At 47.9% G+C, this 16,867-nt stretch overlaps 2 protein-coding genes across 2 annotated transcripts in view; one reads left to right on the top strand and one right to left on the bottom strand.

The window, feature by feature from the left end:
• Window positions 1-5,414, bottom strand: part of NOC2L (NOC2 like nucleolar associated transcriptional repressor) — an 84,563-nt gene extending 79,149 nt beyond the window's left edge. The window contains exon 1 of the mRNA XM_053280821.1: window positions 5,267-5,414. The gene's annotated coding sequence lies outside the window, so the exon portion shown is untranslated. The remainder of the gene's footprint in view (window positions 1-5,266) is intronic.
• Window positions 5,415-7,694: 2,280 nt separating this feature from the next.
• Window positions 7,695-16,867, top strand: part of PLEKHN1 (pleckstrin homology domain containing N1) — a 50,255-nt gene continuing 41,082 nt past the window's right edge. Inside the window, exon 1 of the mRNA XM_053280824.1 lies at window positions 7,695-8,048. Coding sequence (XP_053136799.1) covers window positions 7,840-8,048 — 209 coding nt within the window. The 5' untranslated portion in view covers window positions 7,695-7,839. The remainder of the gene's footprint in view (window positions 8,049-16,867) is intronic.

Below are 16,867 nucleotides of genomic sequence, written 5' to 3'. Positions count from 1 at the left end.
TGTGAAGCTCTCCCAGTCTTTTAGGAGCTGTGGCTTTTCTAGGAAACTCTGAGCACGTGTGACAGTTGCTGGTGTTTGGAAATGCAACCTGTTAGCCTTTTTTTTTTTTTTAAGTAGGAATGCAAGATGAAAATCCACAGAGGAAGGGCTGGGAAGGCCACAGTTCTGCCCTAGATAGGAGGAACATAGGAAGCTGCCATATACTGAGTCAGACCATGGGTCTATCTAGCTCAGTATTGTCTACACTGACTGGCAGCAGCTTCTCCAAGGTTGCAGGCAGGCAGGAGTTTCTCCCAGCCCTACCTGGAGATGCCAGGGACCTCCTGCATGCAAAACAGATGCTCTACCACTGAGCTATGGAGGTACCTGATGAACATATGTATTGTCTACACTGACTGGCAGCAGCTCCCCAAGGTTTTCAGCTCTATCTGGAAATGCTGCCAGGGATTGAATCCGGGACCTTCTGCATGCAAAGCAGATACTCCACCACTGAACCACGGCCCTATCCCCTAGATAGGACCTTAAGTATTATTCGGTCCCTACATAATTTTTCACCACGGTAGCAACATACTTCTAGAAGAATTCCTGTGTAGCGTATTGACAAAGCAAGTCATCTGGGAACCAAGTACCCTCAATTCAGACTCAGCTTCTGCTGGGAAACAAGGAGGTGGACTTGGGCAAGTTCCTCTCTCTCAGCCTCCACACCAGATGATATACCTTACGAAGTCGTCGTAAGAATCACAGAGGTTAATTATATTCAAAGCATTCTGGAGACTTTCAAGTACAACATAATTGCAGTTATTATGAAGCACATATATAAGGATGATTAAGTCCTAGTTTCAGGGCATGCTTTGAATGCAAGTGTCCCTCAGGGAAAACACGGGTTCAGGGAAGGTCTTTGTTTCCGTTTCTGCAGACTGTACAAGCTGGAGGGGGGAGATTCAAGGCCAGCATCTAGGGTTCCTGGCATCCTAGGCAAAGTTTGATTTCCGCGCCCCACCCACTCCCCGTTGAGAAGTGCGGAGCCTTATACGAACACGGCGGATATTTATATACTGCTTTCCAACAAAAGTTCCCAAAGTGGTTAACATCGATATAAATAAAATGGTGTTAACCGTGCAGGCTGTGCAGGTCGTGTGTGAGTGAGGTCAAATACCAGCCCGTGCAGATGATCAGCAGATGAATAGGCCATGCTAGTTTGAGGATGCAGACTGAACCAGTCTGCTAGGACTGCAACACTCTTCAGAGATGAAAAGGGGCTGCTGTGAATTTGGAAATTCAGCCGGAGACCGTTTCTTTTTGGACAGGAATGCTGAGGCAGGCGATTCATCTTCAAGAGACGGAGTGCAGCTGGTGAGGCTAGGTGGGGGGTTTTTTTGGCGGGGGGGGGAATCTGAGGCAAAGAAGCAAAGAAGACTGTGCAGAATATGCAAGCCTGAGGGGACCGGGGCGGGGGGAGCAGGATTATGTATTACATCCTTACACCACTGGTCAGTACTTCAGGGGTGCAATACCAGAGGGAAAGAAGGAATAATTGACAGTATTGACTATATTCTGGCACTGTTTGTGCATGCACAAACCACCCCCCAAAAAACTGGTACCCTAGGTGGCCACCTATACCCAGGTTTACCTTCTGGACCGGCCAGCCCTGGAAAGATCCTTGGCTAGTCTGATCAAGGCTAGTCTCCACGAGTGAATGTCTGTTTTCTTTTTCTCTTCTCCACCCCAGCACCGTTTTTGAACATCTAACCCGAGGGACAGTTCTGTATAATTCCAAAGCTTGCATCCTTGCTTCCCAAACCCTCTTGGAAGATCCGTGCAGACAAGGATGGTGTGGTGTAAATAATACCGGTGGAGTCTGTATGTGGGATCAGTCAGTGGCGTATTCTTTCCCCATACAGTTCCCCACCTGCTCTGCATTGCAGCCCAGCCCCCTTACTCCAGTCTCAGATTTCTATAAATAACCACCAGTTGCATAAAGTCTTTCCAAGCATGGAGCCTGTCTGCTAACCAACCCTTTAAAGAAGAAAAAAAAAACCCTTCATTACCAGGAACAGGAGTGTGGGTCATTTAATGTATGTTCAAGCTCCCAACAAATCAGGCCAGAACGATAGGAGATTCTGTGTTTGATTTCGAGTCCTTTAACCCTTTTCTCCTTTGCCATTTTCTCAAGAAGTGATGCGCCCTGACTCTTTTCTTCCTCAAAGGAGGAGGAAAAAAGACAGGCACACATACACACACTCCCTGTACATCTTCCCCCATGGTGCAAACTGTGGGTGTAAAGGGCAGCTACTCAGAGAAGGGAAGTAATGAGGGCAAAAGGATTAAACCCCTCTTCCAGCACTTCAGCCCTGATAGGATTCTCACTCCCTATGCCTTTTACATGTTTTTTGGGGGGGCCTGTTACCCCGCATCTCCTTCAGAAGAGTGTGTGTGCATTCACACACCAGCGAAACGTACCCCGGAGTCCCTTCGAGATCCTTGGACCCACTCCACACACAAATCGGGCTTTGTCCTGCAAATTCTAGCTTATCTCGGTATATTTCTGGGTTTTTAAAATGCTGGTTTTAAGCTACTTTAAGCATGATAAAAGGGATACTCTCTTTAGAAATGCAGATATAGCTCTTTAGTAATCTCTCTCTCCCCCAACCCCCACCATTAGCTAGAAGGAAAACATGGAGGCATGCCATGTGAACTTGCTTCAAAACAAAACCCAAGGGCAGAAGGGAGGGGCTACTTCCCTCAATGCCGCGAGTGTAATTCGAAGTGGCTTCGCTCAACATTTACCCCGCAGCATGAAGCCATGTGTGAATAAGTCCCAGGGAAAGACTCCTGCCTGAAACCTTGGAGAGCCACTGCCAGTCAGTGCAGACAATACTGAGCTAGAGGGACCAAGAGCCTGACTCGGTGTAAGGCAGTTTCCTGTGTCCCTATGAGGCAAACACATCCCAGGGGAAAGATGGCCAAGGGAAAGTGGCGTATGGGAAAAGGTTAGCACCTTCCCATCTGCCACCTCTCCTTTACATATACTTCCCCGCCATTGCTGCTTTGCATACTAGTAATAAACATGGGGTTAGGCACCCTGTGTTGGTGGGTGAATGTGTCGTTCTGCTCCCAGCCCATCTGCAGAAATGCAAGATGTTTGGCATAATTTATTCGGAGGCAATGTTGACTTTCCCAGCCACAGTTTCTTCCTTTGTTGGTCTGTCTCGTATTTAACCCACTTCCCTGCCACCTATTCCTTTATCCTTGCCGAAGAGCCGTTGGTGGTTTCATGCTACACGCATTTCCTTTGAAACGGAATTCCGTTACTGGCCATCGCACACAACCCTGTGGCGCTGTGTTCCACAGGCTGATTGGCATCTGCTGAAGTTTATCTGAAGCTGCTTTCCCTCTATCTCGAGGAAGCAGCTGTTAGTTCTTTACACAGGACAGAGGTGCTTTTGTAGGCCTGGTGGATCCTATGAAGCGAGGCACACCGGATGAAAAGCTGGAGTGAGTCAGCTGGAGGGAAACGTTGCCCACGCTTTGATTCTTGAGACTTGTCTTGGGGGACCTTCGTTGTATAGGATCTAGCATTTGATCGAAAGCAGATGGGAACAAGTCCAGAAGCTGTTGCTGTAAGTAAAGCATGAACTTCAAAGAAGCCAAGCTGCCGTGAAGTGAGATCAGGTGGGTGATGCCCAGGTTTGGAATGACGTGGGCAGGAGGGAACTCTTCAATTGCGGTAAGACCCCAACACTGGGTTGCCAGCTGGCTGATTTACAACCAGCATGATTGCATATTCCGTCCCCCCACCCCCCACTCCTAGAATCCCTATAGTCCACCAATGTGTGTTTAGATTGGCAAAGCAAAGAGTCCATACTCAGCATCACTTGACTGTCAAGGTGTAGCTAAGCTGTGTTCAGTGAGCCTAGGTATTCAGTCTTGCTTAAGAACATAAGAACGTGCCTTCCTGTGTCAAACATAGGGGCGTAGGAAGCTGCCTTCTACTGAGTCAGACCCTTGGTCCACCTAGCTCAGTATTGTCTACACTGACTGGCAGCAGTTTCTCCAAGGTTTCAGGCAGGAGTCTCTCTCAGCCCTATCTCGGAGGGAACTTGGAACCTTCTGCAGGCAAGCAGGCAGATGAAGATCTTCCCAACCCCTAAGAGGACTATCTTACAGGGCTCACACATGTTGTCTCCCATCCAAATTCAAACCATGGTGGACCCTGCTTAGCAAAGGGGACAAGTCATGCTTGCTGCCACGAGGCCAGCTCTCCTCACACAAGAGGTAGGTGGACTTGCCTCTACATGTAAGGTTTTGCTAACCTGTTTATTAGGAACATAGAAAGCTGCCTTATACCAGGTCAGATCAGTAGTCTATGTGATTCAGGGTCTACACGGACTGGCAGCAACTCTCCAAGGTTTCAGGCAGGAGTCTCTCCCAGCCCTTACCTGGAGATGCTGCCAGGAAGTGAACCTGGGCCTTCTGCATGCAAAGCAGATGCTCTGCCACTGAGTTATGGCCCCATCTCACCCCGCCCCCCCCCCCCCCGCAAAGAAACATAGGAAGCTGCTCTTTACTGAGTCAGGCCATTGGTCCACCTAGCTCAGTATTGTCTACACTGACTGGCAGAGGCTCTCCAAGGTTTCGGGAAGGAGTCCTTCCCAGGTCTATCTGGGGATGCTGCCAGGGGCTGAACCTGGGACCTTCTCCATCATGCAAAGCAGATACTCTACCACTGAACCCACCCAATCCAACATTATTGTTTTTTTTTTACACGAATCCCAGCAACCAGCAGTAAAGGTGAAGTATGCCATCGAGTCGGTGTCGACTCGTGGCGACCACAGAGAGCCCTGTGGTTGTCTTTGGTAGAATGCAGGAGGGGTTTACCATGGCCATCTCCCACTCAGTATGAGATGATGCCTTTCAGCATCTTCCGATATCGCTGCTGCCCGATATAGGTGTTTCCCATAGCCTGGGAAACTGCCAGTGGGGATTCGAACCGGCAACCTCTGGCTTGCTAATCAAGTCATTTCTCCGCTGCAGCATTCAGTGGCTACCAGCAACCAGCAGTGCCCCACCAGAAATTGACCAGAGATCCAGTGACAAACTACAGCCCACCTTCTGCTAAGTCCTACTTAGAATACTTGTTAATCTAGCCTTTGGCTTTGTATTTCTTATGTCTTTTTGGTGCCTGGGACCGATTCAGCTACAAATGCTTTAATTAAATTTTAAACATTCAAGACATGCTAAGGATGATGGGATTGTGAGCAATTACCTTTCTGTGGAGTCTGAAGCAGCAAGCCATGATGGAAGCCTTTTCCCCTAAGCCAAAGCCCAACGATGGTGCGTAGATGATGTGCAGTTTCACCCATGGCAATGCAAAATTCTGTTTCCAAGGTGGATTTCTGAAAATCCATGTTAGTCTGTAAGAACAAGGACAATAGTAGTAGCAAAGCACCTTTAAACTTTGGTGCTGGAGAAGACTTTTGAGGATACCATGGACAGCCAGGAAAACAAACCAATGGATCATAGAACAAATCAATCCAGAATTCTCACTTGAGTCACAAGTGACTAGGCTCAAACTATCATACTTTTGACACATTATGCGAAGACCCAGCTCCCTTGAGAAGTCCGTCATGCTGGGAAAAGTTGAAGGAAGGAGAAGAAGAGGACGACCAGCAGCAAGGTGGATGAACTCGATGGTGACAGCTATGAATGCAACACTGAAAGACCTTCAAGGCCAAGTTGAAGACAGATCATCCTGGAGAGAATCTATTGATGTGGTCGCTAGGAGTCAACACCGACTTGACGGCACTTAATCAATCAATCAATCGGCACCTCAAGGGGTTCGGCCCCTTGTGCCATGATCTGTTTTGTGGGCAAGAGCCTACTGGGTCTGATTTACTTGTACTGCTACTAGTGATAGTACTACTACTACTAGGAGTAATATGCTGCTGCTGTAATTGTTATTACTACTGTTGCTACTACTGCAGATCAAGCTCCAGGGACAACCCAAGGCCTCTGACCTTGGGTTTGTTGTTGACTACAACTCCCATAACCCCAAAGGCCACTGCAGCTTGGGATGATGGGGATTGTAGTCAACAACTTCTGGGAACATTGCCTCTCTGACCCAGATATTCAGGAGTAGGCAACATGATGTAGCTCTCCAGATGTTGATGAACTACAACCCCCATCAGCTCCAGTCACAATATTATAGCTGGGGATGATGGGAGTTGTAGTTCAGCAACATCAGGAGAGACACACATTGACTTCCCCTGTTCTACTCCCTACAATGGGGCAAACTCAGAACTAGGACTCATGTAGAAACACAGGGGCTGAGCTCTATAGTGGGCAGACACTTTTTACTCTTCCACGCTCTACAAGTAAAAAAATTTCAGCTGAATGAGTGAAGTGGACTTCTAGTTTTAACGTCAGGTGGGAGGGGGAGTTAATAGAAAGTATGCAATAACAAATAGTTTAGCTTTGCTTTAAGATCTTAACTGGCCCAGCTGCCTGTAGATGAAATTGACAAGCAGGGAGGAGCTGTAGCTCAGTGGTAAAACTCATGCTTGGCATGCAGAAGATCAATTTTGATCCCTGGCAGCATCGCTAGGTAAGGCTAGGAAAAACCGCAGCCGGAAACCCTGGAGTGCTGCTGCCAGTCAGTGTAAACAACACTGAGATGGACCAAGTACTGATTCAGTGATAGGCAGTTTCCTAGGTTCAGTCTCTCGGCCTTATTTTTAAAGCCCCTTGCTAAATGAGCAAAGGCACCTTTTTAAAGTGATGATTCTCTTTATAGTGCAGGGGGAGAGCAAATGGCCCTATCTGTCCCTAGCACAGCATTCCTCTCTAGTGGCTGTTGCTGTTGTCTGTTTTATATTTATTTTCTAGATTGTGAGCCCTTTGGGGACAGCGAGCCTTTAAAAAAACACACACACTATGTAATCCCCTGATAACTTGGCAAAGAGGCACCTTTTAATGTGGTGATTCTCTTTATTTATCAGGTGGAGAATAACTGGTCCAACCCACCCCCAGCACAGTACCTCCAGTGACTGTTGCTGGTGTCTATCTTATGTCTCTTTTTAGATTGTGAGACCTTTGGGGACAGGGAGCCATCTTATTTATTTATTATTTCTCTATGTAAACTTCCCTGAGCCATTTTTTGGAAGGGCGGCATAGAAATCGAATGAATGAATGAATGAATCGCTTTGGAAACTTTTGTTGAAAAGCAGTATATAAATATTTGCCTTCATCCTATTAGATGAAATTGACAAGCAGTAATTAAGGAGGGGATTGTGGCTCAGGGGTGAAACTCATGCTTGGCATGCGGAAGATCACTTCCAGTCCCTGGCAGCATCTCCAGGTAGGGCTGGGAAAGACCCCAGCCTAAAACCCTGGAGAGCTGCTGCCAGCCAGTGTAGACAATACTGAAATGGATCCAGATCTGACTCAGTGATAGGCAGCTTCCTAGATTCAGTCTCTCAGCCTCATTTTTAAAGCATCCGGAGTTGAGAAATGGGCCTCTTCAGTTTATCGGGAAAGAGCTGATACCAGTCAGTGTGCAGACAACAATGAACTAAATGGACCAATGCCTGACTCAGTGGCTGGCAGCTTCCTTTTTAAAGCCCCTGGCTCTTCCATCCACCTGGAAAGGAGAAGGAGGCACAGAGAATCCGCCCCCACCCTTCCAACTTGTGAAACTGTGCTATCAGTCCACAGAGACAGCCTAGGAGGGGACATGAGAGAATCCACTCCAGCAGCAAAACAGCCCTTGGCCAAAAGACTGTTTGCTCCTAGTTCACACCCATAAGAGTCACCCTTGCAAACGGAAGTGGGGAAGACTGAATGACACACTCTCCAACAGCTACAGCGCACACCTCCTCCCCGAGCTTCACACGCTCCTCGTCTGTGCACTCCAGCCTGCCTTCCCGTCGGTTCCCCCACAGCTGTTCCTGGGCTGATACTGCTCTCAACATGGGGAACATGGCTTGTATTCCCCAGGCACCTGGGCGCTTCAGATATTCCTTCTCCAGAAAGAATTCGCTCAGGAAAGAGTGAGTAGTACACGGTCTCCCAGAATCTGTGCTTTCAGTCTTGTGTGTGTGTCTTTCTTTCTTCGCTCCCCACCACCCCTTCAATCCCTCGCGCTGAAGATCACTTTTTTGTCGTGTTCTTCTCTCGGGACTCTTAAAACTGTCTTGCCTCTCCCAGGAGAGCGAGAGATATTTTTTCTTGGGATTTATAAATGCGCATGTTAGAATAACTTCTAGTATCGTGTATAAAGGATTTTGGCTGCCCAGTTCTTTTCTTAAACTTTGGGGGATGAAGTGCAGCTGTCTTGCTTATTGTGCTTCCCTTGGGGACTGGCTGGAGATGGGTCTACTTGAATCTGGTTAATTTTAATACATTTCTTAAACCAAAAAAACCACCTATATGCAACTGTTATAATTGAAAATCTTGAAGGCAGCCGACAAAAACAATGTAAGCAACCAGTATTGACAATTAAAATGCATCTTCAGAAACCAACTTTTAACATGAAGTGTTGCTTCAGAGATTCATGGGTGAAACTTTTTCCCCTGCCTAAAGGCAGAGTCTGAAAGAGCCTGCTTTCTCGGGACTCGCTTGGAATTTAAAATCCAAAATATGTACAGCTGTTTCTACGGCCCATTTCAGTGTGAAAACTAGGTGGTTTACACCCATGGGGCCCCAAAATCAATTTGCCTTCAAAAGACAGTAAGGGAAGCAATTCTAGAGGATTTGGGAAATGGTGAGGGGTGTGTGTGTATATATGCATGTGTATTTTCCTTTTGATGCTTCCCGAGATAACTGTGGTCAATTTCTGGTGTTACAGGGATTATTTTGTGACTACTTTTTCCAATGTGGATATTACTTTGTTTAGAGAAAAGCATGCAGTTTTGCAAACTGTGTGTTTGTCTGTTTTGCTGCATACACACATGGTGAAATCAGAGCCTTGCAGGACTTCAAAGACGAACAGATTTACTGTGGCATATGATTTTGTTAGTGCTGCCCTTGCACAGACTGCAGCCTACACTTGAAGAGGCTCTAGTCCACGAAAGCTGGTGCCACAGGAAATCTGTCACAGCTCAGTTCTAAACGTGTAACTTGGAAGTCCCTCCATAGGACTCTGTGGGTCTTCTGTGTAAGTGCGCTGAGGATCGCATCCTCAACCTGTGCAGTATGAGAAGTCAGTCTCTGTGTATGCAAACAGAGTTATATCTCTGGCATTCATCTCATTGAAATGAATAACATGTCCGCATGATCATTATATGCAAGACCTACAGGCAGATTGCATGCTATTTCCTACCTGGAAACAATTCTCTGTGTCAAAATATCATCACATTTGAGGTGTGGCCCCTGGGTAGATGTACAGTTGGGCACCACCAGCAGTGTGGGTTAGGCCCTCTGGGTTGCTGTGAAACTGATTTTGAAACAGCACGTTGCCCTCCAAATTTAGAACACCAGGCAGTGTCCGTATGTAAGAAATGCTATTTTGTCATCATTGCATTTTGCTTTTTGCAAAGTTAACTCTGGTTTGCTATCGAATGGCTGTGCTGGGGGCGGGGGGGGGCGGGTAAGGTGGGTACCCCTGTCATTCTAAGGTGCCCTGCGCTCACTTGGCTCTCACCCGACTTAATCTAGCCCTAGACAGATCCCGCATAGTCACTCCCACCGAGCAAAATGTTTGTATATATGGAGGAATGGAAAACTGGTTTGGATTCCTAGGAGTAAGGGCAGCTGAAACAAAATCTGATGACTAACCACCAGCTTTAGATGCCTAACTGCCTGTGAGTGGACAGGCACTTGGGTTATCTCTAGTTATGTGTGTGGTGTTGTCGAAGTCCTGGCTGCCTGAAACAGAGGCCTGGTCTCCACAGGGAGCAGAATGAGGTGGTAGGGGTGAGACTGTACCACTTCAACGTGCAGGGGGCAGTTTTTTAAAAAAATCTCCCTCTGCGTAAACAACTGCTTGCAAGTCAAAAGCTAGCACAGAGGGAGTGGGTGGGGCTAGAATCTTTCTTGCTAATGTGCTAGATGATTACTGGCAGCAGGGTGTTTGCTTTTAGGTGGGGGAAAGTGTCAAGGCGTCAAGACTGCTTCTTGTTGAGATTTTGAATATTCCTTTTCAATAAAAAGCCTTCTCAAGATCAATTGATGGGCCAAAAGGAATGAGAAGATGGTCCCTGGCTGGTCCCAAAGGGGCTCAAATGCGCGCAGGCATGCACAGAGCAAACGCCAGCAAGAGCCACTGTGCGGGGAGGCTATGCTAGTATGAACAGAGACAGTTGCTCTCCCCTCTGCTAAATATAAGAGACCTGCCTCTTGAAAAGGCACCTCGTTGCCCAGCTTAACAGGAATCCGATTCTAACACTTATTTTTCTTTGAAAAAATATATATGGAAGTGCCCTACATGGAGGATGGCTTCGGTGGGGGAGGGGGCAAGCACCCCCTCGGAAAAGAAGTTGCCCCGCCCATTTCTGCTTCAGAAAGGTGGGACAGAGCTCTCCCCTTCTGTGCCCCCCCCCCCGCACACAACCGGTGCTGCCTCTGCCTTATACTGAGTCAGACATTGCTCACTCTGTTTCAGTACTCCAGTAGTGGCTCTGTCTCCAGGATCTTCTCTAGCCCTGAGACCTTTTAACGGGAGATGTCGGGGACTGATCTTGGGGGACCTTCTGCGTGCAAAGCGTGTGCTTTCTCACTTGAGCTACAGCCTCTCATAAGAACATAAGAGCAGCCCTGCTGGATCAGGCCCAAGGCAGCCCATCTAGTCTAGCATCCTGTTTCACACAGTGGCCCACCAGATGCCTCTGGGAAGCCCACAGGCAAGAGCTGAGAGGGGCATGCCCTCTCTCCTGCAGTTGCTCCCCTGCAACTGGTACTCAGAGGCATCCTGCCTCTGAAGCTGGAGGTGGCCTATAGCCCTCTGATTAGTAGCCGATGATAGACCTCTCCTCCATGAAGTTAGCTAAACCCCTCTAAAAGCCATCCAGGTTGTTGGCTGTCACCACATCTTGTGGCAGAGGATTCCACAAGTTGATTATGCGTTGTGTGAAAACGTACTTCCGTGTGTTGGTCCTAAATTTCCCGGCAGTCAGTTTCATGGCAGTCAATTTCATGGGATGACCCCTGGTTCTAGTGTTATGGGAGAGGGAGAAGAAGTTCTCTCTATCCACTTTCTCCACACCATGCATGATTTTATAGACCTCTCTCATGTCTCCCCATAGTCATATTTTTTTCTAAACTAAAAAGCCCCAGGTATTGTAGCCTTGCCTCATAAGGAAGGTGCTCTAGGCCCTTGATCATCTTGGTTGCCCTCTTTTCTCCATAGTCTCCTAGATGTGCAGGGCCAGGCTTGCACATGCAGATACTTTCGGACATGTTGATCTGTACTAATACTGAACATACATGGACACATGCATAATATACAGTTTTACATGCGTTAACAACTGAATGGGTTATTCAGGGGCGTGCAGTGCAGAAATTTAGCTGTGTGGGTCATGTGAGAGTATGTGATATGTTGAAAACTCAGTCTGGCCAGGTAATCCCAATGCAGTCATTGCTGTTCCGTGCCCAAAGCCCAAATGGTGGACTCCTCTGGTGGAAGCAGCCTGTTGATCAGCATACCGCACCGTTCCTTCTCCAGAAAGGAATAGCCACAGCAAATAAACTGCTGTAGGCACCAGAGGAGTCTCCAGAGGAGCACTGCTGGAAAGAAGGAACCTCCCCTGCTTCCAGCTACCACTCTGTGCGTGACTCTGTGATGTGTGACGTTGCAAACAGCAGGCATGAGAATGGCCTAAAAGCAGTGTTCCCTCTCACAGGGATTCCCAGATGTCGTTGACAACAACTCCCAGAATCCCCAGCTGCAATGGCTTTTGCTTGGGGATTATGGGAGTTGTAGTCATCATCTGGGAATCCCTGTTAGAGGGAACACTGCCTAAATGTGCCGACCCGTTGAAGAAAATGAACACTGTTTGCAAAATGCAACACTTGCACATACTGAGTTGTGTCTTAAGTCATTGCACATTAAAAAAAATGCAGGAAGCTGCCTACTGAGTCAGGCTATTAGGCCACCTAGCTCAGTGTTGTCTACTCTGACTGGCAACAGCTCTCCAAGGTTTCAGGCTGGAGTCTCTCCCAGCCCTACCTGGAGATGCTGCCAGGGATTGAACCTGGGACCTTGTGCATGCAAGCAGATGCTCTGCCACTGAGCTATGACCCCACCCCAGTTACTTGAACAGTGTCTATTGTCGAGAGCAATGGGATCATTTCTTCCAATTAGGTCACTGCATTTAAATCCATTTGTTTCTGCTCCTTTGTTTGATTAAGCCATTGAGAGATTACGTCCAGAGCTATGCAGGACTGGGTCCCTTGGATATACTCAAGGGTAGCAACAGGTGGTGGGTTTCTCTGTTTGCTTAGTGTTGTGAGTAATGCCAGTGAAGTCAGCTGAGCTAGGCCAAAAGAGGGGTTGCAGATTCAGAGAATCCATTATTTGCTTTAGGGGTGCGTGTGTGTGTGTGTGGCAACCTGAGGACTCCTAGCAAAGGTAGCAAATACACACTAGCAAACTGGCACGTGTGTGCCCTTGAAGGCTTTTCAGGGCCACTTCAGCGATGACCGAATTCTTTTGCAGAATGTGTTTCAGTCTTGGAAGCAGTACTAAAAGTAGATCACGTGTGTGAAGACTATGTGAGGGCGTATGCCTGTGCTGGGTCCTGATCATCATGTGTGTGCCCAATGGAAGAACTCATTCACACAGCCCATGGAATTCATTGCCAAAAGATGTGGTGATGCTTGCTGAGAGGACGTTACGGAGGAGGTTCGTTAAATTCATGATCTCCCAGCAGCTGGCAGTCATGACACCTAAATGGAGCTTCTGTATACTGAGGCAGTATACCTCTGACCAGGGATTCCCAGATGTTGTTGACTACAGCTCCCATCACCCCCAGCCAAAGGCCATTGTAGCAGGGGATTTGGGGGACTGTAGCAGGGGATTTGGGGGACTGTAGTCAACATCTGGGAATCCCTGTTACCGGGAACACTGCCTCTAAGGACCAGCTGGTGCAGACAGGCAAGGAAAGGCCCTAATTTTCATCCTTCTCTTGTGAGCTTCCTGAACCTAGCTGGCTCGCTATTTGTGGAAGCAATGCTAGGCTAAGACCAGTGGGTTTTCAAAGGCTCCACCTTCAGAAAATCCTGGATTCTTGCTTGCCTGCGGAGGAACCCCTGCCTGCATGTTCGCCACTGGGCGCATTGCAGAGGATTCTGGGACATGTTCTAGCCCAGTGCTCAGCATTGTTATGGCTCGGGGGCCAGGGGTGGCCCCCGCCAACCCCAAGTGGATCTGCGGCACCTTGACTACTTGTTTATGGGGCCTGTGTGGAGCTTTGGCCGACACTGAATGCTCTGCACAGTCCCAGGATGTGCAAGTGACCATTCTCACTGTGCAGTGCTGTGTTTTGCTCAAGGGTGGTTCCGAGGTAGGGGGGGGAGTGGGGTAAGCACCCCCCCAGACAAGGGGTTTGCCCACCCCCCCCATTTCTGTTTCGGGGACCTCATATGTGGGACACAGCTTGCCCACCCATAAATGTTCTTTGCCCCTTCTGTGCCCCTGTTCAGTTTTTGTTCCGTTGCCACCACTGGCTTTGCCCAATGTTGCGGGCAGGGTGGGGTGGGGGGTGGGCTCCTTTCAGGGAAACTCAGTTCAGGTTCAAAAGCAATCCCCAAGCCGTGGGAGAAAGCTCTCTTGGCTGTCTTTCACAGGACTAATTTAATAGATCCTTGAATCCTGGCATCTTCTAAATTAATCTAGAATAATTATTACTCTCTTTATGTTTTTCCCTACCCGCCCCCCCCCCCCCGCCGCTGCCCTTCCTCCAAAGAGCTCATGGTTCTCTGTCTCCACCATTTTAAGTTTCACAGCAAACCTGTGCAGCAGGAGGGGTTATAGCTCAGTGGTAAAACGTCTGCTTTGCCTGCTGAAGGTCCCGGGTTCAACCCCTGGTAGCCTCTCCAGGTAGGGCTGGGAAAGATGCCTGCCTGGAACCTTGGAGAGCTGCTGCCAGTCAGTGTAGACAATAGTAAGCTAGATGGACCAAGGGTCTGACTCTGTATAAGGCAGCTTCCTATGTAAGGCTGAGAGAGAGTGAAGCTGTTCTCACGAGCAGCCAAGCCCAGATTTAGGCCTCCAAGCCTGGGCTATTTATTATTATTATTTATTAGATTTATATACCGCCCTTCCAGAATGGCTCAGGGCGGTTCACAGCACGGTAAAAACAATTAAAAGGCTATCCCATGAGAACTGCTGGGATCCCGGCGGTACCGCGGCCCCAAAGCTAGTGCCGAAGCCTGGCTCTTAGTCAAGCTTAAGGGAGCAATCAGCTCCCAGGATCATGTTGTCAGTGCAGGTTTCTTGTAGCTCGTGCTGACGCAGAGACAGGTGCTTAGAGCGCCCATGTGGGATACCCGAAGGCCAGGATAACGAGTCCCCGCCTCGGAGCGATCTGCCCTGCTCCACGGAGCATCGGGGATCGTGCACACTCCCACCCAACTCAGGATGCTCGTCTGGGGAGAAGGCAGATTTTGTGAAGCCGCGCCCGCCCAGTAGGTTGTGTGAATGGCCCCCAGTGTGTAACTGGTTCAAGATCACGCAATGAGTCCCCTAGCTGAGCAGAGATTTGAACTCGGGTCTCCCCATTCCTCATCCCCATTCCTCTAACCACTGCGCAGGCTCTCTTCACAACTTCTAATTTTAGGCTGGAGACAAGCCTCCTCCTGTCAAATAAGTTTCAGATGGTATTGAAGAGGTATCTCTGCCTGTTGTATATACAGTTGATTCATCCTGTATTCGCCTCTAGTCGATCAGGTTTTGCAGAATGATATATGATTTCAAAAACCTGCAGAAGCTGTTTGACCAGAGGAGACAGTGGGATAAAAGAAGTGTGTGTTTATATCACATGAAGTGATACTTCCTCCAAACCACTTTCGTTCAGTTAAAATGGACTGACTGTTTCCAGCCTTAAAATCTCCGTCTGATCCATAATAGTGCAATGAAAAGATGAGAGATTTCCTCCTTTTTTAACCATCTCTCAACCACCTTGATTCTTAACCTGGTATTCTTAACCTGATTCTTAACCTGATCACAATGCGTGATCCACTTGTGGAACTCTCTGCCACAGGATGTGGTGACGGCCAACAACCTGGATGGCTTTAAGAGGGGTTTGGATGACTTCATGGAGGAAATCATCCAATGGCTATCAATGGCTACTAGTCAGAGGGCTGTGGGCCACCTCCAGCCTCAAGGGTGTGCCTCTGAGTACCAGTTGCAGGGGAGCAATGGCAGGAGAGAGGGCACGCCCTCAATTCCTGCCTGTGGCTTCCAGCGGCATCTGGTGGGCCACTGTGCGAAACAGGATGCTGGACTAGATGGGTCTTGAGCCTGATCCAGCAGGGCTGTTCTTATGTTCTTATTAACCTAAAGAAGGGCCCTAGGACCAATCCCTGGCATCTACAGATAGGGCGGGGCAAGAGTCCTGCATGAAACTGCTGCTGCCAGTCAGAGTAGACGATACTGAGCTAGATGGACCAAGGGTCAGACTCAGTATAAGACAGCTTCCTATTTCTAAGTATGAGTTTCCGCCCTGAGAAAGACTTGTGTATCTGACCATAATAAACACACCACAAAGGTAATTATTTCCCTTATTTGCAATGTGGAAGGTGGCAGCAGCCCCAAGGGTTAAACCAGATGCCATACTTAAATTCCATGTTTGGAGCTCCCACAGAAAAAGCAGTGGCGGGGTTGCAATTTGGCTTGGGGCAACAGTGCAGGTGGAGGAGGGAGTTTAACCCTTCCCTGACCCAAATCTCACCCCCAGCTGCTTTTTGCTGCAGAGGGCAAAGCAGTGACAGGCTTAAAAACCAGAGCTGCTTTTGCAGAATTTCTTCTTGTTATGATGCAACCCCATGCAAGAAAGCATAGGGTTAAAAAAACACACACAAATCTCCTCCCGGAGAGGAATGTTGTAATTTTGCTTTCAAGAACTGAAACTGTGTCTGGAGATGGTGAGGGTGGTGGTGGGAAAACCCTGGATGACATCAGCAGACACCTGGACAGCAACAATGCCCTAGTAAAGCGTGAGAAGAGAATCTAGTCTAGCTGAACGTTGAATTGGCAAGTGGGGGAGCAATTCCTTTTATTGATTTAGTGTCTTAGTTAAAAAATAACGTTTGCTCTTTCATTCATACCACAAGCTGAAAACAGGAGATAGATAAATTTTAAAAAATCAAAACACTTACATGTGAAACTGACATATATAAGTAACAATAATAATAGTAAAATGAAACTGGCCTATGCTGGAGAGGCTGTGTGTCCTAGTGTTGGACTAGGAGTGGGAGTCAGGTTCACATCCCCTCTTTTCATTCCCTGGAGGATCTTGGACCACTCACTCTCTGTCTCAGCCTAGCTTGCTTCACAGGGTTGTTGTGTTCCCACAATGACCCTGAGAGGTAGGTTAAGCTTAGGAAGAGTGTTTGGTCCAAGATCACCCCATGAGCTTCACAGCTGAGCTGGGATTTAAGTTCACCTCGCCTTGTGGACCAAGTCCAGCCACTAAACCACACTGACTTTTGCTGTGGCTCACAGTCATATTTACAGATTATTAACCTTGCCTCCAAATAGATCCCAGTGTAGAGTATGGAAGGTCTTTTTGTCATTTAGTCCTCTGTGTCATTTAAAAATTGTTGTCCTGTTATACTTACTCTTTCTTTCTTTCTTTCTTTCTTTCTTTCTTTCTTTCTTTCTTTCTTTCTTTCTTTCTTTCTTTCTATGTGTCTAGCATCCTGTTTGGTG

The sequence above is a fragment of the Hemicordylus capensis genome, chromosome 16 (genome assembly GCF_027244095.1).
Source record: "Hemicordylus capensis ecotype Gifberg chromosome 16, rHemCap1.1.pri, whole genome shotgun sequence".
NCBI lineage: Eukaryota > Metazoa > Chordata > Lepidosauria > Squamata > Cordylidae > Hemicordylus > Hemicordylus capensis.
The sequence above is the reverse complement of the archived record's forward strand: the minus strand, read 5'-3'. Positions and strand labels throughout refer to the sequence as shown.